Raw genomic sequence first — 21,811 nt, forward strand, 5'->3', positions numbered from 1 at the left:
AACCATAAATTTGGCTACTTTGTTCTTTCTACTAGTCTTTTTTCCAGTTTTATCCATCTTTGAGTCCAAATTAAGGTTAAAGTTCCCTCCTATCAGTATATTCCGCTGCGTATCTGCAATCTTCAAAAAGATATCTTGCATAAATTTTTGATCCTCTTCATTAGGTGCATATACATTGAGAAACTTCCAAAATTCTGAATATATTTGACACTTTATCATTACATACCACCCTGCTGGATCTATTATTTCCTCCTCTATTTTGATTGGTACGTTTTTATTGATTAATATAGCTACTCCTCTGGTTTTTGAATTATATGATGCTGCCGTTATGTGCCCTACCCAGTCTCTTCTTAATTTTTTGTGTTCCACTTCTGTTAGATGTGTTTTCTGCACGAATGCTATATCAATTTTTTTCTTTCTTCAGTAAATTTAACAGCCTCTTCCTTTTGATTTGGTTATGTATTCCGTTAATATTTATCGTCATATAGTTCAACATGACCATTTCATACTTTGTTTACCTCTCATTTCCGCTTCCTCACCACCACCTTTTCCCCCATATCCATTTCTGTTTTTTTTTTGAACGCACTGTAAGACAACACTTTTAAAACATAAAATATTTCCACATCTAAAATTTCCTTAACCCCAAATGACTCCCCCCCCCCCCCCCCCTTCTGAGTTGCCCCTTGTCCCTTGCCGGGCAACCACAACTCCCCTCTCCATTTGGATTACGAACCCGCTCACAAGCGTCAACTGATTTCGCAGTGACTGTTAATCTCTCCCACCCAACCCCCTCCAGGAAAGACTTTTTATCTTCACCTATAACAAAGCTCGCCCTCTTTTTTTTCCCCCTTAATTCCTTTTTTCCCTTTTCTTTCCCTCCTTTTGTTCTTACTTATTATTTTTTCTTCTTTATATGAAGTTTGTACTCCTTTTTGTTCTTGTTACATCTCTTCATCTCTCTTTCTGTCTTGCAGGCGTACTGCAAATTCTCATGCTTTCTCCGGATCCGAGAATAGTCTGTTTTGCTGCCCCGGGATAACTATTTTAAGCACTGCTGGATATCTTAACATAAATTGATAGCCTTTCTTCCATAGGATCGATTTTTGCTGCGTTAAACTCCTTCCTCTTCTTCAGGAGCTCAAAACTTATGTCTGGGTAGAAAATTTTTTTTTGACTTTTGTATTCCAATGGTTTTTTTGTCTTCTCTCATTTTTTTCATTGCCTTCTCCAATATATTTTCTCTTGTCGTATATCTCAGGAATTTTCCTAAAATGGATCTTGGTTTTTGTTGTGACTGTTGTTTTGGGGCTAATGTTCTGTGTGCCCTTTCTATTTCCATTCCTTCCTGCATTTCTGGCATTCCCAGGACCTTGGGGATCCATTCTTTTATAAATTATTTCATATCCTTGCCGCCTTCATCTTCCTTAAGGCCCACTATCTTTATATTGTTTCTCCTACTATAGTTCTCCATTATATCCATCTTATGAGCTAACAAATCCTGTGTTTCTTTAACTTTTTTATTACTTTCTTCCAATTTTCTTTTTAAGTTGTTCACTTCCCTTTCTACAGCTGTTTCTCGTTCTTCCAATTTTCAAATCTTTTCCCTATTTCTGTTATGACCAGCCCTATTCTACTCACTTTTTCTTTACTTTTTATTTTTCTTTTTATTTCACTAAATTCTAGTGTTAGCCATTCTCTTAATGCTTTCATATGTTCTTGAAATTTTTAAAAATCTATGTACTGTCCATTCATTTTACCTTCTATTTCTCTGTGCAGAGCTTGGTGTTCACCTTTTTCTTCTGTGTCTGCTCTTGGGTTTGTGTTTTCTATTTCTCTTCCTTGTATCTGTGTCTCTTCTGACTTTCTTGTTGAGCTGCTTGTCTCAGATTGTTGGGTTTTTTTTAAAATGGTGTCTTGATGTTGGTCCTCTTCTTCTGGGCTGGTTATCTGTTGTGTCTCTGGTTTCCTTTTTTCATTCTCACCCCTCCCGTTCCCATTATTTTCTGTATTTTCCTGCTGTCGGGTCTCTCTCAGCTGTTCCCCCCTCCCGTCGGTGTTGTCTTTGTCGTGCACATCACGCATGCGCAATTGCACACCTCTGTTTGGCTCCGTGAGCCATCTTTGCAGTCCTGCGTTCAATGGGTCGCAACCCTGCAGGTTCTCCACTGACCTCAGAGAGTGGGCTCCTCTTTCCATGGCGGGTCCCTGCTTCTTCGTACAGGTAAGGCTTTCACCTTCTCTTCCGGCGTCTTTCTTCTTCCCATTATTTTTGGCTTTTCTTTCTTTGGTGCCATTTTCTCCACACCTTTATTTTTTATTTGTTGTGATTTGTGTGTCTGGGGCTTTGTTTTTTCCTCACTTTTTTCCTCCTTTGTGACTCCTCCCAGAGAAGATGAATTGAGGCAGAGGTGGGAGTCAAACTTGATGAGAGGTGCTGGCCATACCCGTGTCAGGACAGCATGACTATAATCATCAACGCACAGTACAAGCTGGTGCTGGCCATACCCGTGTCGGGACAGCATGACTATAATCATCAACACACAGTACAAGCTGGTGCAAAATAACTTTCTGCACCAGCTGTACCTGACGCTGCAAAAATTGAACAGATCTAAATCAGAATTATCGGACCAATATTTTAGATGAGGCATCAAGAAAGGAACCTTTGTGCATGTAACCTGGACATGTACGAAGGTGAGACCATTTTGGATGGAACTAGGCCAAGCTTGAGGGGGAAATCGTAAGTAAAGGATTCCTGCAGGACCCTGAGTTGTTCCTGTTGGGAAACATTATGGACTTAAAACTTACAATGAGCTGTCCACATTCCAAATTCAATTTCTGATTATCGCATTGGCAGTAGCCAGGAGGTGCAGAGTGGTTACTTGGAAACCTGACTCCTTCCTGAGCATCACACGTTGGAACATAGAAATGCAAAGGTGTGTTCCCTTGGAGAAAATCACTGATAATTTAAGGAAAAAATATGAACCTTAAAAAAAAGTTTGAATTCTGTGGGAGCATGACTCTAGGTAGGCTCCAGGTAGGCTCTAGTTCCCCACTGTCCTTCTCGCCTGCTCACTGCTTGAGAGGGGGGCGTGGGGGGTCCAACTTGTCCCGACCAGGCAAAGTCAAGAAACTGAAACAGCTTGTGCTCTGGCTACTAAGCTATGACAAACCCACCAAATCCTCCCATATATTTCTTCCCTTTGTTGTGTATGTTTTTAGTGTCCTACGTATGTGTGGTTGCTTATTCGTTCAGTGTTAAATGGGGGATTGGATGGAAGGGAGATGCAAGGTGCTTGAACTCTATGGAAACTGTATATTATGGATTACTGTAAATTGTTGTCAATACTGACTATGTTAACATGATGTTGATAATGTTGATGATTGTTGGAGTTCAAGACTGGAAAATCATAAAATATTTTTAAAAATATTCAACCAATTTACCAATATCATTTTTTAAAAAAAATTACTATATAACACTTGGTTAAAGCCAAAAGTTGTAATCCATCCCTGATTGACCGTCAAATGAGACAAACCCAGCAATTTAAAAACCAGTTAATTTCTGTAGTGAGAACTTCATGACACTAATTCAAAATTAAAACTAATTGACAATTTAAAAAAAAAAATGGGTTAATGAATGAAAATGTCAGCAGAGAAGCCTATAATGTGCTCTTTATTGAGATCTGAATGCTATTGGCAAGGCCAGCATTTATGGCTTTCTCATTTCCCTTGAGAAGATGTTGGTGAATGCTATTAACTTTGTGAAGGTATTGACATCCTGGTGATGGATGCCTGCTGCCTGTGTTCTTCCTGAAGGTAGAAGTTTTGATTTGTAAAGTTCAATTTCAGTAACCTCGGCAAGTAACCACAATACATTTTCCCAATGCTATACACTGTAGAAACTGCAATATATTGTTTTATTGCAATATATACATGTACAATTTATAAATGCTATTAAAGTTGTACTTGCTGCATCTTCTTTCAGGGAAATAAAATACACAAACAACAATTTAACTGAACCACAAGAAGAAAAGATCAATATCAAAGGAAGAAAAAAATGGATAAGTCATCACTGTTGGCCGATAATACAAAAATTGTGCTGTGTCAGTAATGCAGACAGACCTTTGGTGATCTTGAATTTGTGATCAGGATAGAATGGGGAGGAACAACAGCCTGATGACATTTGGGGAAAATAACTGTTCTTGAATCGAGGGGTACTGAACCTTAGGCTTCTGTACCTACTGCCTGAAGGTAGCAGTGAAAAGAGAGAATGACCATGGTGATGTTAGCTGCTTTCTTGAGATAGTGCTTTACATAAATGTCTTCAATGATGTCTGTGATTGACTTAGTTATGTCTGCACCCTTCTGTGTTCCTGTGCATTTGAGTTCCCAAACCAGGCTATGATGCAACCAGATGGAATACTTTCCACAGTTCAGTTGAGGAAAGAATAAACGTTTAGGGTGATTGAAGGAACACCATTAATTGAGCTGTTTTGTCTTGGATTGTGTTGAGCTTTGAGTTGTTGCTGCTGAATATACATTCATTCAGCCAAACTGGGGGTATTCCATTACATTCTTGACTTGGAGAAGCAATAGAGTATTTTGGATTTCAGAAGTTGAGTGTCTCACTGGAGGATTCTTCAGTTCTATCCTCTTTATGTGGGCAAATAGTTATGTGACTGATCTATTTGTGATAATCTGGTTTCTGACTGCCAGAATGTTGATGTTGGTAGACCTATTGATGGTAATAAATTTTTTTTAATGTCAAGGGTAGGTGGTTAGGCTCTCTTCTTGGAGGTGGTCATTCTCAGACCTTTATTGGTAAACACATTGACTCTTAGAATCCCAACTTCTGACCATCTTTCCATTATGAGCACATGGAAGCAGCTATAAATGGTTGGGCCGAGAACTCTGTGCTGAAGAATTCTTGATGTGGACTGGAATGGTTGACCTTTGAGTTGTGACCCCAAACATTGGGCATCATGTGAAAGTACTCCAGTGATTCTTTTTAAACAAGAGTGCCTCAATCCTTTACATATTGCATGTAAAGCGCACTCATTTTCACTGGAATCTGCTTCTTGGTCCATATTTAGATGAAAGCTGTGAAGTTTGGTGTGAAGTTGTCCTACCAAAATCCAGACACTAGTGAGAGATCATTGTGATTAAATGCCATTTTATTCTTAACGACGACACCTTTCATTAATTCACTGATAATTGGAGTTAACTGGTTGGATGATAATTGACAGGATTGGACTTGTCCAATTCTTTGCGAATAGAATATGCAAGCACTCCCTGACATACGCCTGTGTTCCATTTTGGGTGACGTGTTGGAATTGTGTACTTGTTAGTCTACATCTCTGGGTCCATAGGTTGGGCGCAGCCATGTTGGTCCCTGTGTGCATGAGCGAGTCTTTGGTTGGTGCATGTGCAGTGGGTTCACGTATTGGAGTTCAGTTGATGCGTGCGCGAGAGTTAAGCGCCCTAACGATGTTGAATTAACTCCCTTAACTTTGGCACATGCACCAAACAAACTCCAATACGCGATCCCACCGCCCATGCACCAACTGAAGACTCGCTCATGCGGTCAAGAATCATGATGGCTGTGCCCAGCCTTCAGACTCAGGGATGCCAACTAACAAGGTCAATATGCACATTTTGGTTCTTGCGTGCTCTGTATCCCTGATATAGTTTATCAAATAATTTTTTTTAAAAATTGGTCGTATATGCAGCTGGATGCAAGTCACTTCGGTCGCAAGTCGGGGAGTACCTGTACTTGGGCAATATTCCACATTGTCAGATGGATGTCAATATTGTAACTGTACTTTAACAGAAGTGCAATTAACTCTGAAGCCTAAATGTAAGGTGTCAGTACCATGGCTGGAATATTCTCTGACTCTATTACAACCACCATTGTGATGGTGATGTTTGCAGGAAGATACTGAGGTGGAGCATCTTTTTGGCTGAGCATGTTTCAGCCTTGTCTCCACCACTCATGCTGAGGTCTACTGAGGGGTTCAGAATCAAATGATTAAACACATTTTGAAAAAAGTGTTTCCTGTGCACAAGGATTGGTTAACAGGATGCAGATTTAAGGAAAATTGGAAACGGTATCATGAGTAAAGGAATTGTTATTATCTGAAGTGCACTGGATGAGAATATGGTGGAATCCAATTTGATTACAACACTCAATACTTGCAAACAATTTTCAAATGATGTCTGCCTGCATTGTTAGATCATGAATGTAAGTCTGAGTGATTTGTTTCCTTCATACACCATGCATATAAATGAAATTTGTCTTGTTTTGGATTTTTGTGGATTATTGATTATCATCTGTGTTAGAAGGAAGATTATTTTGTTTTAGAATGAAATGCCATGATATAGCTTGTAACTGTTTGATAAGCGACCATCCTCTTTGAGAACATGTAGTATTTCAAAAATGTTTTTAAAAAACATTATTTACTGTATATTTCAGCATATAATCAACCCCCATTTTTCAGCCTCATTTTAAGGGTTTTATGGTATATCTAGCGTACAAGTCAATCCCCAAAGATTGTGATGTCTGAGATGGGCTGCTAACTGGTGTATATGTCAACCCCTAAAGACCGCATGGATTGATCTGCTGAGCATTGGTTGGAGGTGATGGCTATCATAGAGGGTCCATCAACAATGCAACTCGTGTGGAAAGTATGAAGTGAGTTTTAAATGGAAAGTGATAGAACAAGAAAATCAATAACTCTGCTGCTGCAAGAAAATTTGATATATATGAGAACTTAAGAAAAGTACCAAAAATGCAGTGTTCTTTGAGAAAAGGAATCACTCGTTGGCCAGAGTTGGAAAATCACATTGCAGAATGGGTACCTGAACAGAGGCAAGATTGCCACATAGTTACCTGAAATAAAATAAGAACGTTTTCACTGAATTGGGCAAAGTCGCACCCAGAACTTAGTAATGAGTTTAAGGTTGCAGTAGGCTGGTGCAACGGTTTCATGAACAGAAAAAAATCAGGTATTGCAACAAAAAAAATTACACAGAAACTACCAAAAGATCTTGATCATAAAATTGTTTATTATATGTAACTGGCAGTTTGCATTGACAAATATTGGAAACCTGGATGAAGCCCCCCATGAATTTTGATATGATAGATCAATGGTTCTCAACCTTTTTTCTTTCCATTCACATACCAGTTTAACTATTCCCTATGCCACAGGTGCTCTGTGATTAAGGTGGTATGTGGGTGGAAAGAAAAAGTTTGAAAACCACTGTTGTAATCGTACCTAATTGACTCGTTATCTGCACAGTTTCATAAGTCCAAAGGAAATGGGCCAATGACAAATTTTCTCAAGCAAAATATCTCAGTAACAATTGGGTCTAGAGCAGTGGTTCTCAACCTTTTCTTCCCACTAACATACCACCTTAAGCAATCCCTTACTAATCACAGAGCACTGATGGCATAGGGATTACTTAAAATGGTATGTGAGTGGAAAGAAAAAGGTTGAGAACTACTGTGATAGACAATAGAACAGAGGAATAGAAAGGTGTTAAAACTGCAACCCAGAAGTTCAGGCCATGAAAGGACCAGGTTTACTGTGGTGTTATTGTGCATGGCTGATGGGACAAAGTTAAAACCCATGGTAATCTTCAAACACAAAATTAAACCTAAAATAAAATTCCCTGCAGGTATTTTTGTACATTTTCATGAAAAAGGATGGATGGATGAAAATGATTTAAAATTATGAATAAAGGGAGGAGTCACGTGATGGAGTAGTGGCCGGACGGTGAACTCCAGCCCTCTCCAGAAAAGTCAAAAAAAAACAAAGGAAAACACAAAGGCACAAAAATAAAAATTAAAGAAAAGTGAGTATAAAGGTGGAAAGAAGATGGCGACGAAAAAAGAAAAATCGAAATCAACGGTAAGAAGAGAGGAAGAGAAGACAACGGAAGAAGAAGGAGAAGGCCTTACCTGTTCGAAGAGGCCCGCGGTGGAGAGAGAAACCCGCTCCCTCAGGTCGGTAGAAAGTGGACTACAAAAATGGCTCGCTGAGCCGAGTAAAAGTGCGCAAGCGCGCATGCAAAAAAACACACCGACGGGAGGGGTGACCAGCTGGGGAGTCGATCTCCACAGCCGGCAATGACAGCTGCAGAACACCTGCAGCAAGAGGAGAACACAGAAGACAACGAAAACAAGAAAGAAAAGAAAATGGCAACAAAGAAACAACAGATGGCCAACCCAGAGGAAGAAGAAGAGGAAGAGGAAGAGTACAGTGAAATAGAAGAAGAAGGGAAAGGCAAGATAAAGGATATACTTTCTCTTATTAAAGAATACATGGAGTCATTTAAAGAATGGCAAGCGCAAGAATTTAATGATTTAAGAAGAAGAATAAACAATACAGAAGAGAAAATGAATAAAATAGATATGACCTTAACAGAAATGGGAAAGAGAATGGACAAGATGGAAGAGCGGGAAGCAGCAGTAGAAATGGAGGTAGAGGACTTAAAACAGAAATTAGAGGAATCTAATAAAAAAGTTATAGAGACACAAGAACTGTTAGCTCAGAAAATAGATATAATGGAAAATTATAACAGAAGAAATAACATAAAGATAGTGGGCCTTAAAGAAGATGAAGAAGGCAAGAATATGAGACAGTTTATAAAAGATTGGATCCCCAGGATCCTAAGATGTCCAGAACTACAGCAAGAAATGGAAATAGAAAGGGCACATAGAGCATTGGCCTTTAAACCACAACCACAACAAAAGCCAAGATCTATTTTAGTAAAATTCCTAAGATATACTACAAGAGAAAAGGTACTGGAGAAGACAATGGAAAAAGTAAGAGAGGGCAACAAGCCACTGGAGTACAAAGGGCAAAAAATCTTCATTTATCCAGATATAAGTTTTGAACTCCTGAAGAAGAGAAAGGAGTTCAATACAGCAAAGGCGATTTTATGGAAGAAAGGGTATAAATTTATACTAAAGCATCCAGCGGTATTGAAAATATTTATTCCAGGACAACAAAACAGACTATTCTCGGATCCAGAGGAAGCACGAAAATTTGCAGAACAATTACAAAATAGACTGAGGGATGAAGACGTGTAACGAGAGTACAAAAGACTGAGAACTAAAAAGACACAAGTTTTGAACTCCTGAAGAAGAGAAAGGAGTTCAATACATCAAAAACGATCTTATGGAAAAAAAACTATTCTCGGATCCAGAGGAAGCAAGGAAATTTGCAGAACAACTACAAAACAACCAGAGAGATGAAGATATATAATAAGAGTAAAAATGACCACGATTTATATGTATGTGGGTAAAGAGGTATATGTGTGTATATGTATAATGTGCATACATGAATGTATCCGTATTTAGAGGAAAATATAGATAGTATAGACAAGAATTAATAAGGGAAGGAAATGGAATAGAGGGAATAAGGAGGGAACTAAAAGAGTGACCTTTGTTACATATGAAAAGTGAAATCTTTTCTGGGGGGGGCTGGGTGGGGAGGAGTTGCGGTCACTGCAAAATCAGCTGACGCTTGCGAGTGAATTCGCAAATCCAAATGGAGAGGGGAGATGTGGTTGTCCGACAAGGGATAAAGGACAACTCAGGAGGGGATGGGGAGATTGGGGCTAAAGAAGTTTTAAATAGGAGAATAAGGAAAATGTTTGATGTTTTAGGAATGTTGTCTTATAAAGGGTTTAAAACAAGAAAACAGAAATGGATAAGGAGGAAAGGTAATGATGGAGAAACGGAAAGGGAAGATAAACAAAGTATAAAATGGCTACGTTGAACTATATGACTTTAAATATTAATGGAATACATAACCAAATTAAAAGGAAGAAACTGCTAAATTTATTGAAAAAAGAAAAAAATTGATATAGCATTTGTGCAAGAAACACACTTAACTGAATTGGAGCACAAGAAATTAAAGAGAGATTGGGTAGGACACGTAACAGCAGCATCGTATAATTCAAAAGCAAGAGAAGTAGCTATATTAATTAGTAAAAATGTGCCATTTAAAATAGAAGAGGAAATAATAGATCCAGCAGGGAGATATGTAATGATAAAATGTCAGATATATTCGGAGTTTTGGAATCTACTCAATGTATATTCACCTAACGAAGAAGATCAAAAGTTTATGCAAGATATCTTTTTGAAGGTAGCAGATACGCAAGGGAACATATTAATAGGAGGGGATTTCAACCTGAATTTGGATTCAAATATGGACAAAACTGGGAAAAAAATTAACAGAAAGAACAAAGTAACCAAATTTATAATTAAATCAATGGAAGAAATGCAACTTTTGGATATATGGAGGCAACAACACCCAAAAGAAAAGGAATATTCATATTACTCGGCTAGACATAAAACATACTCAAGAATAGACCTAGTTTTGTTATCAGCTAGTATGCAAGATAGAGTAAGAAAAACAGAATATAAAGCTAGAATACTATTGGACCATTCACCCTTAATATTGACAGTAAAGTTAGAGGACATCCCTCCAAGAATGTATAGATGGAGATTAAACCCCATGTTACTTAAAAGGCAGGATTTTAGAGAATTTATTGAAAAACAAATAAAAATGTATTTTGAAATAAATACAGAATCAGTGGAAGATAAGTTTATACTATGGGATGCAATGAAAGCATTCATTAGAGGGCAAATAATAAGTTATGTAACCAAGATGAAGAAGGACTATAATCAGGAAACAGAGCAGTTGGAAAGGGAAATAGTAAATATAGAAAAAGAATTAGCAATGAAGGAAGATACAACTAAAAGAAGAGAATTGGCGGATAAAAAAATAAAATATGAAACACTACAAACATATAAGGTGGAGAAGAATATAATGAAGACAAAACAGAAATATTATGAACTAGGTGAAAAAACGCACAAAATCCTAGCATGGCAGTTTAAGACAGAACAAGCTAAGAAAATGGTATTGGCATCAAGGAAAAAAGACAAACAAATTACATATAATCCAAAAGAATTTAAGGAAAACTTTAGAGAATTCTATGAAAAATTATACCGAACTGAAAACGAAGGGAAAGAAGGGAAAATAGATGAATTTCTGACTAAAATTGAACTACCAAAACTACAAATAGAGGAACAAAATAAATTAACAGAGCCATTTGGAATAGTAGAAATACAAGAGATAATTAAAAAAATTACCAAATAATAAGACACCAGGAGAGGATGGATTCCCAATAGAATTCTACAAAACATTTAAAGACTTATTAATTCCGCCCCTCCTGGAAGTAATCAACCAGATTGATAAAACACAAAGCTTACCAGATTCATGTAAAACAGCAATAATTACAGTAATACTAAAGCAAGGGAAAGATCCACTCTCACCAGCGTCATATAGACCAATATCTTTACTTAACACAGATTATAAGATAATAGCTAAACTATTAGCAAACAGATTAGCAGAGTATGTACAGAAAATGGTAAATTTAGACCAAACTGGATTTATCAAAAAAAGACGCACATCAGACAATATTTGTAAATTTATTAACTTAATTCATGCAGTAGAAGGGAATAAAGCACCTACAGTAGCAGTTGCTTTAGACGCAGAGAAGGCTTTTGACAGAGTAGAATGGAATTATTTGTTCAAAGTATTGCAAAAATTCAGTTTACCGGAGAAGTATATTAATTGGATTAAAGCATTATATAAGGGACCGTTAGCGAAAGTGACAGTAAATGGACGTGTATCAAAGCAATTTAACTTAAGCAGGTCAACACGGCAGGGATGCCCACTATCACCTTCATTGTTTGCGTTAGCTATAGAACCACTAGCAGAATTGTTAAGAATAGATAATAATATAAAAGAAATAAAAATAAAAGACAAGGAATATAAAATCAGTTTATTTGCGGATGATGTTATAGTGTACTTAACAGAACCAGAACTATCAATAAAAGAATTATATAAGAAATTGAAGGAATATGGAGAAGTGTTGGGTTACAAGATAAACGTAAATAAAAGTGAAGCAATGCCTATGAATAATGCGGATTTCTCAAAATTTAAGAAGGAATCACCATTTAGATGGCAAATGCAAGCAATAAGATACCTAGGTGTACAAATAAACAAAAATCTCGGCCAACTATATAAACTCAATTATTATCCACTAATGAAAAAAATTACAGGACGATTTAGAGCATTGGAAAGATCTACCACTAACACTAATAGGAAGGATAAACTGTATTAAAATGAACATTTTTCCAAGGATATTATACTTATTTCAGGCATTGCCAATACAACTGACAGAAAAATTCTTCAAAGAGTTAAAGAAAATAATAAGGAAATTTTTATGGAGAGGGGGGAAACCGAGGATAGCACTAGCTAAATTAACAGAATGGTATAAACAAGGAGGCTTACAATTGCCAAACTTTAAAAATTATTATAGAGCCACACAATTAAGATACCTATCAGATTTTTATCAAACAAGGGAAAAGCCAGATTGGACGAGATAAAATAGGGGAAAAGATACCTGAACACATATTATATAAATGGGATGAAAAATTGGTACAACATAGAAGTTCTCCAGTATTACATCATCTCCTCAATATTTGGAAGAAGATTCATGTAGAAAGAAATAAAACAAATTATCAATTACCAAAACTAATGTTGACGCAAAACAAGTTACTCCCTTTTACAATAGATAACCTTTCCTTTAGAGAATGGGGAAAAAAAAAGGATTAAAAGAATAGAAAATTGTTTTTCAGGAAATAGATTCTTATCCTTTGAACAAATGAAAGATAAGTACAATATAACTCAAGATACAGCGCTGGCATATTACCAATTGAGATCCTACTTGAAGGATAAATTAGGAAGCAGTTTGAGTTTGCCAGAGGGAAGTAACCTTGAATATGTGATTACAGATACAATGATAATCAAAAGATTTATAACAAATATGTATATTAAACTGCAAGAAAAGGAGAATGAGGAAACAAATGGTAAAACTAAACAAAAATGGGAACAAGATTTAAATATAAAGATAAAAAAGGAAACATGGGAGAATTTATGCTCCGGAACGATGAGAAATACAATAAATACGAGGTTACGTATGATACAATATAACTGGATACACAGGCTATACTTTACACCTCAAAAGTTAAATAAATGGGACCCAACAGTATCTGATAGATGTTTTCGATGTAAAAAAAGAAATGGGAACAACAATTCATGCAATCTGGACCTGTGAGAAAGTAAAAAAATTTTGGGAAGATCTAAATCAGATATTAAATAAAATAACAGAAAACAATATACCAAAGAATCCAGAGATCTTCCTCCTAAGTAACATAAAAAACAAAGAATTTGGAATTGATTTGGAGGATGCACAAAAAAGATTTGTTAAGATAGCTCTAGCCGTAGCAAAAAAATGTATTATGTCAACCTGGAAATTGGAAGATAATTTGAAAATACAACAATGGTATATAGAAATGAATAAATGTATTCCATTAGAAAAAATAACATATCGTTTAAGAAATAATATTGAAATATTCGAACAAATATGGGAACCTTACATTAAATACAATAGCGAAAACCTACCAGGGACAATCATTACCTAAGTTAATGGAAGGAAAAGGAAATGAAAAGAATGGACTCAGTAGAATTTCTGGTGTATTTTTATTGAATGACAACATTGTCTGACTGGTTTAATGTATCCTAGATTGTTTACCATAAATGGACGGGAGGGGGGAGGTAGGGAGGGTGGGTTGGGAGTGGGGGGGGGGGAGAAAATGGCACTGTATATGTGTGAAAAGGAAAAAGTGTGTACCATTGTTAATGTGATTTATGGTGTGAAAAAAAAATTTAAAAAAAAATTATGAATAGACAATGTGTGGAACCGGCAGTTTATGCAAAGAACAGTTTGTTGATTTGGGATATGTTTTGTAGCCACTTAATTGAGAACACTAATCATAGTAGCACTACAATTCTTGCATGATGGTTATCCCAGATGGTTTGATGTATTGCAACCTCTGTCTGCTTGTACAAGCCATTCGAAGACTGTGTGTGCAAGGAATGAAATACATGGCTATTGAGTGCAGAAAAGTGATTTGCAAAAGGCAGGGCAATACCTGCTGCTTCATTTGATATGCTGTGTGACTTCATACTCAAGGCATGGGACAAGGTTAGAGACTGTGATTAAAATTGTTCAAAAAGTGTGGTATCTCTTTTACAATCGATGGCACAGAAGATGATTTGTTATGGGACACTGTCAATGACACTGAAACTGTCGCATGAGATACAGACTGGGACCCATATGATGGCTTTAAACAGTGAGAGTATGGATGTGCTTGCCACCTTCTTTGGTTCAGTCGATGATAGCAAGAGTGATTTTTGAAGGGTTCTAAATGTGTTATTGTTTTCAATAAAAAATCTCAATGAAAATCTGTCGCAGTCGGGCTTTTTGGTTTTTCAAGGGTCATCTTGTCTGCCAAATTGGTCTTTTTCATGGGTCATTTGTGTGCCGAAACTGCTTTTCGTGGTCCAACTTGTATGTCGGATTGGCAGGGATTGGATTTTGAGCTGAATTTAAGGTCTCAAAAGTATATCTAGCATATAAGCCGACCTTTTTTTTTAAGAGGTTTTTTTTTGGTTTCACAGCTTGAAGTACAACGAAATAGATGGTCAATGTTTTCATTTTTTTTTATATGTGATTTTTGATCAGCGCTTTAATTTTTTAACCAAAGTGATTCATGCACCTATGTTTACTTTCTTACAATGAACTGATCTATTGAGAGTTCCTTTTTGTATCCCAGGCCGCTGTAAGACTAGTTCTGAGGCCAAATTTAGTGTTTGTTCTGTCACTCCTGAAGTGTCAACCAACTGCACAGAGCAAGAGTGGAAAGTGATGTTGTATGATTGAATTTTCATACTCGGCAATAAAATTGTTAACAGTCATTATAAATAATTAGCAGATATTTTCTAGGTAAACCTAGTTTCAGCAAGTGATTCAACTCTTATTTCCTATTGCGAATGGAATTGTATTTAATCTTGCAAAAATGCTGATGGTCCTCACACAGAAATGCTATTAAATATCCTATTTCAGTAGGAAAATCAGTTCATTGCACCACAACCCATCATTCCTCTTCCTCCCCCACTTCATACAGTACTGATGAAACCCTGAATGCTAACTATGCAGGTTTTTGCCAATGGCAGTTTTTTTTAAAATTGGAACAATGGACTTCTGTACTTTTAGTCCAGCCTTACTAAATCTCTCTGGAAATAGTGGAAAATGTCCCATGAAGGGTTTTGTACTTCTGCTTGTTAATAATACCCTTCTGTCTTCTATTCCTTCAGGCTGGGTTGTGAGAACCAAAACAAAGTTTAGTCGAAGTTCGCCTGTTTTTCTGCTGGGGAAATGCTATCATTTCAAGTCGGAGGGTAAGTATGAAGGCTATTGATTTAATTTAAATACTTGACTCTTTTTTACTTCAAATGGCTGAAGAGGAGAGGAGCTTCAAGTTGATGTGGGTACATATTCTTTTTGATTTGGGGCTAGATTGGAATAGTAGGATGAAATAAAACCAGAAGTGTTCAGGTTGTTCATTCTCAAAAAGAAAATGATGGCATTACCAACATGAAGAATCTGAGAACTAGGCTCCACGTAATTCCTTTTTCCTTTGTTGTTCATTGAGTTTCTTCAGTTTTAGACTTTAACTCCTAGGATGAATAGATGTATATTTTTTTTGGATAATCCTAGGGGTTCAAGAAGGCTGACTTCCACTTAATTTCTGTGCATTCTGAGTTGGATGATGTAGCCAATCTGTGGCCTGCAGTTTCTGCTGTAGGCAGAGCTGGGCAAGTGAGTAGTTTTGACGATGTCAATGGCACACTGGAGTTGTTCAAGATTCCTTTATTGTCATTTCTTTATTAAGACAGTTCAGTTTTACACAGAATTTTCCTTCATCTGCCGAAAGGCAGACAGAATTGCTTTTGACAGAAAAATTGCCTGAAATGCCTCTTGTGGTCAGAGAAAAAGAAGCAAAAAAGAATCCCTGAGTGTCTGTGGATGTGCTTCCAGTGCTGCCACAGCCTCCACAGCCACACAGAGTTTAGTTCAAGCCATCAGCAGCCTGAGCTCCAAATCAGAACCTCCGAATCTTTCGTGCCCTTGGCACCCTCTCACATCCCGGGTCCGTTACCTGGTGCCCTTTCGGCCAATCTCCAGCTGTCTCCTGCCTGGTGTGAATCCCTCAGCCGCTGTTGCCAGCAGCCCACAGTCTGCGTGGGTTCCTCTCCAGGCGTCACCCACTGCCCAGCAACATAACTCCTCACTGGTTCGCAGCCTTGGTCACTGTCCCACCTCTTGCTTCTCCTTCTCAAACGGAGGTGTTCTTCCCATTTTCTGGTGCCCTGCACCAGTCCTCTGCTTCCCTGGTGTCTGCAACCCCTCGTGGTTGGCTGCTGATCAAAGGCGCCACCATCTTGGGCACAGACCTTGCAGTCGCAGAGTTTTTAAATGAAACTTTGTGTGCCCCTGCTAAATGGATTTGGGTTCTTGATGCTCTCCTCAAGTCAGGTCACCTTCATTGTTCACACCATGCTTGCACGGTAAAGACGAGATAGTGTTTCTCCAGGACCATGGAGCATATTTGCATAAATCTAAGTTAAACAGATATAAATATTAAATTTTGAGACATATACTGTATGAGTCTCTGGTACCAAGGTGCTTTATGTACATTATGTTCTGGGAATTCAGGAGTCTTATGGCCTGGGGGAAAAATCCATTGCCCAATCTGGATGTATGGACCCTAATGCTGTTGTACCTTCTACCAGATGGCAGTAGAGTGAACAGTTTACTTGAGGGGTGTGTGGAGTCCTTCACAATGTTTATTGCCTTTCACCTGCATCGAGTGCTGTAGATGTCCTTCATGGTAGGAAGAGAGTCCCCAACAGTATTGTATCTAGGTAAAGTGGCGCCCTAGGGCTGCCACTGACATTGGCCCACCGCATTTATAAAAAAAAAATTGCACAAAAAATGGCCACACGCCAACTATGCTACTTGCGCTTGGCATAGTTTCCATTTTCAGCACCCTTTACCACCCACAGATTGTGGATACAGGTTGCGAGATGCCAGTCTGCCTTTACCCCTTCCCTCCTCCTGATCACTGGGATCCCACATTCCGACGATGAAAGTCTGTAAGTTTGATTGGGGAGCGGGACATAGGGCAGGAGGCCGGCCTTCATAACCATGCCGCTTGCCCTGAACTGATACCTTTTGATGGGCCCAATTATCTTCCCCCACCAAAAAAATAACTAAACAATCCGATCAACAACCCATCACCTTGACCCTCCCCCCCACCCCTTTCTCAACCATTGACCTGTACAAACAGTAGCCACCCCCATCATGCCCCAAAACAGTTTTCAAAGCCAGCAGCTTCTATTCTTGGCAGCTCCCTCCGTGCAACAATCCTCATAGAAGCCAGCTGCTCAGAGGGGAATACAAGCTGTGCAACAAAGTGCAGGCTGCAGGGAGATTGACGAGGCTGTCTGTGCCTGGCCGGTGTGGGCTGTGACAGCCCCGCTGGCTGCCCGGCCAGCATCACCACTCCGTCTGGCAGGCAGCTGGCTCCTCTGGGTGTTTGCCAAGCCTGGCTGAGCTCGAGACGCCACAGCTGGCCATCTGCAATAGTGAGCCTCGGCTCACCAAGCTGCGCATGGCACAGTTGACCCATGAGTTGTGGCACTCCAGGTTGTAGCTGCTGGCCATGAGGATCTTATTCATAGCAGTCACAGACAGCCTGTGGGGCTCCTTACCTTGGTTATGGCTACTGCCTTCATGATCACGAACTTCTTGTGCTGCCCGACCTCTGTTTCTTTGCCATCTCATCTGGCACCTCTGCCTTGTCTGTTGAAGCCACCACCAGAGGCGGCGGAGAACTGGCTGAGTGGAGAGCTCCATGCCCATCACTGCCATCTGGTGTCCTTGTTCCATCATTGCAACCGCTCACCGAAGCTCTGCTCAATGCAAGATGAATTGGAAAAATTATCGTTTTAGTCTTCCTTACCCATAATTCCCCTCACAGCTGAAACTGTTCTGCCAGAGCAGTTCCAGCTGTGTGGAGGATTATGGGTAAGGAAGATGGCCATTTTGCCCATTCATCCTGCATTGAATGAGGTGCTGGTGTGGCCCTGAAGTGCCCCGATGAGTTGGCGGCCCGGAGCAGCATTTTGGGGTGCTCAGCACTGCAACCCTGGGATGGAGATTCATTATTGGGCTATGGCCCCACCCAGATACGCTTATGGCCCCACCCAGATACGCTTATGGCCCCACCCAGATACGCTTATGGCCCCACCCAGATACGCTTATGGCCCCACCCAGATACGCTTATGGCCCCACCCAGATACGCTTATGGCCCCACCCAGATACGCTTATGGCCCCACCCAGATACGCTTATGGCCCCACCCAGATACGCTTATGGCCCCACCCAGATACGCTTATGGCCCCACCCAGATACGCTTATGGCCCCACCCAGATACGCTTATGGCCCCACCCAGATACGCTTATGGCCCCACCCAGATACGCTTATGGCCCCACCCAGATACGCTTATGGCCCCACCCAGATACGCTTATGGTGTTGAGGGACAAGGTGAGATTCTCTGCTAAGTGCACTCCAAGGAACCTGAATGTTGATCCACCATTTTCAGTAAGATAGCAATTTTATTTTGCTCTTTTGCTCTTGACTTTTTCCACTAACCTGGAAATATTGAATCTTTTCATTTACTTGCCCAACTGAATGAATTATTGGAGGGAGATTTGGGAAACTTCTCATTCTAAGGAACCATTCTATATCTTCCTAACCATGTTAAAGGATTAAATTGGAGCACCACAGTTTTTCACGCTATACATAGGATTTATTTCATCTGATTTTTGGTAATAGGGGAGCGTCATAATAAATACCAATTATATCCTGGCCTAAAGATTCAAAACTATTGTTTAGATGCAGCCTAAGATGAAAATTTAGTAAAATCACAATACTGGACAAACTCGGCAAGTTTGACCTGTTGAATTTCTCCACCATTGTTTTTTTTTCCAATCACGATGTCTAGACTTTCCTGTTTCACTGATGAAAATTTATTGTTGTCCCTTTTCCAGAATATCTTCTGAAAGTAAAGCATATATAAATGCAGGTAAAAACAAAAAATACTGGAGAAGCTCAGCAGGTCAAATGGGGTCCTTTATGCAGCAATGGTAAAGATACATATCTGTCATTTTGGGCTTGATCCCTTTATCAAAGTATGAAGATGCAGGTGTTTGATTTTCCCTTTTGGAATGTGAAATACATATTCCATGGATATTTATTACAAAATCAAAAACAATGATTTTAATATAATATATCTTCCTGGCTGCATGAAATAATGAGCAATTGTTTATTTTGAGGACTAAACAAATTGTGATTTGTGATACCCAAGGTGACATTTAAACCAATGCTGTGTCTATGATTTGTCTCTGGATGTCAGTGCTATCAGCAATTATTTGCATTGCATTGTTGTGGTGTCCAGTTCCAGCCACAGAGTGGCGCTGCAGGAAATAAATTGCACCAATTATCCACAGCACTACCTAGTGGCTCGTGCTCAATATTACATTATCACTGATAATCTTGTGCAACAAAAATAGGGCATTGTCTCTATCAGTACAATGTAGGTGGTGGGGGAAAGAAACGTTTTGTGTGTACAGGTACTCCCCAACTTGCAACCTATGCGACTTGTGTCCATCTGCATAGACGACCAAAAATTTTTTTTAAAAAGCATATGAGCATGTGCAAGTAGTACCCATCACACTGTTGCCTTTCTGTAAGTAATGCTTTTTTTTTAAAAAAAAAAGGCAAGCAAGAGAAAAAAAACCCATCCCTTGCTGATAGATCCTCAAAGAAGTCAATGAAGAAACAATTTGGAGTTAAAAATGAAAGTTATCAACTAGTATTAAGAATGGTTTCATTTGACGCAACATTCACACAAGCTTGGATGAAGCAGATGTGCTTGATGAGATTAGAGAGAAAATTGTGAAACTCGCAAATAATCTTGAATTAGAAGTTGAAGACGTGGAAGAGTTATTAGATCTTTAAGGAATTGACCGATGAGAACTTAATCGAATTAGAGGAAAGGACTGCAGAGGAGGAAAGGAGGAAGAGAAAGAAGAGGAGGAACCACAGAAAAGGTTCTCCATTAAATGATTGGCGAATGCATTTTCACAAATCAATAAAGCCCTTGCTGATTTTTTGAAAGCATGGACCAGAATGTGGAAGGATTTACCAAGATTGATCGACAATTCAGGAAGCTTTAAGTTGTTATCGTCAAATCTACAATAAAAAAAAATGAAACACATGATGCAGGTGAATTTTGGCATGTTCTTCAAAAGTCCCTCCTCAACCCCCTGCCTCTCAACCCACAAAGATGAAGACTGATGAGCCACAGCCAAATATCAGTACAAGTGCACTGATGGGATCAAGTTCAGATGATGAAAATTTTGATTCAAAAGTTTGGTTTAAGACTTCAGCACTCCACATGGACAAAATTCCAACTTGCATCCATTTTGAGATATGACCAATCTTTTGGAACAAAATTATGGTTGTAAGTTGGGGAGTACCTGAATTGTCTTTAACCAAATTGCAAATCACTTTTCATTGAGTTAAACAAGAAAGTCTGCAGATGCAGAACAAGAGAGAAAGAATAAATGGGAAGATATTGCTGATCACCATTCCAAATAGGATGCATTCTAGTTGATCATGACGAATGGTGATCGAGTCAACAGTAGCCAACAATGCAAACCTTCAGACATCTTTGCCCTTTTGTGAAATTTCAGAGGATCAAGGAATTGAAAATGTTGTATCCTAGTTCAAAAAACAGAAAAATAAAACCATTCCAGTCAGTCTAATGTTAGTCACGAGGAAATTCCTAGAGATGACAATCAAAGAAAAAAAAACTGATTCCCATTGAGCAATCATCAAGGACAAACTGTGCTGATTTGCTTAATAGTAAATCATCTAATTATTTGTGATCTCATCAAGAAAAGGTTGGTCATGTAATTTTATACCAAGTCTTTCAAATGGGTTTTACTAGTGTGCAGAACTTCTTTTCTAATGACAAGTGGGCAGGCAAAAGATTCAAGATATTTGGCTTGAAAGAGATTAAAATTTGCTTTTAATACTGAGGTTTTCAATATCAAAAACTCATCACCTAAAAGTATGTTGGAATTGGATTCTCAAGGAACTTCCAGTTGAGCAATAGATGACTGCTTGGAACAGGAGGAATTAAAGGCTTGGATGTGGAACTAAATTAGAAAAATCTTTCAAAGATGTCTCTTGGGCCAGGTGATTTGAATAGCTTCCTTTTCTATGATTCTAAGATCTTGGTTAAGTTCAGCATGAGTTTTTACATCATAATCACAAGTATGAATTTTTTTTTCGGTCTGCCTTCCCTGCTCTTTTCTCTTAACCCTGATACATTGTGGCTCACATAGATAGGTTTGCCAATGGGTTTAATGCAAAATGAATAGCAAGATAGAATATCAAGAAACATTTCTTAATATTGTTATGTTGGGAAGACTATCAGGTTCACAGAGACTAGTCTGGACACAAGTGTTCAATCACAAGTAATTTTAATGAATATGTTAATCAATACTCAATTATTATATTAATAAACAATTATAGACATTCACATCAGACCTAGGTTGGACTCTGATACCAGTGGCTGCCTCTTATCTACACATTCTCATGAATACATACTCGACAGACAGAGACTTTCTCACACACACTCCTGGTTCCCTGTACCAATGGGAGTGCTGCTCTCTGCAAGCACTGATCTATCACAGC

At 38.6% G+C, this 21,811-nt stretch overlaps 1 protein-coding gene across 7 annotated transcripts in view; it reads left to right on the forward strand.

The window, feature by feature from the left end:
* Window positions 1-21,811, forward strand: part of atg4c (autophagy related 4C, cysteine peptidase) — a 92,188-nt gene that overhangs the window by 22,695 nt on the left and 47,682 nt on the right. For all 7 annotated transcript variants that reach the window (XM_069938304.1, XM_069938305.1, XM_069938303.1 and 4 more), the window contains one exon: window positions 15,297-15,380. In XM_069938304.1, the coding sequence (XP_069794405.1) occupies window positions 15,297-15,380 (84 nt within the window). The remainder of the gene's footprint in view (window positions 1-15,296; window positions 15,381-21,811) is intronic.

Source organism: Narcine bancroftii, chromosome 5, assembly GCF_036971445.1.
Source record: "Narcine bancroftii isolate sNarBan1 chromosome 5, sNarBan1.hap1, whole genome shotgun sequence".
NCBI lineage: Eukaryota > Metazoa > Chordata > Chondrichthyes > Torpediniformes > Narcinidae > Narcine > Narcine bancroftii.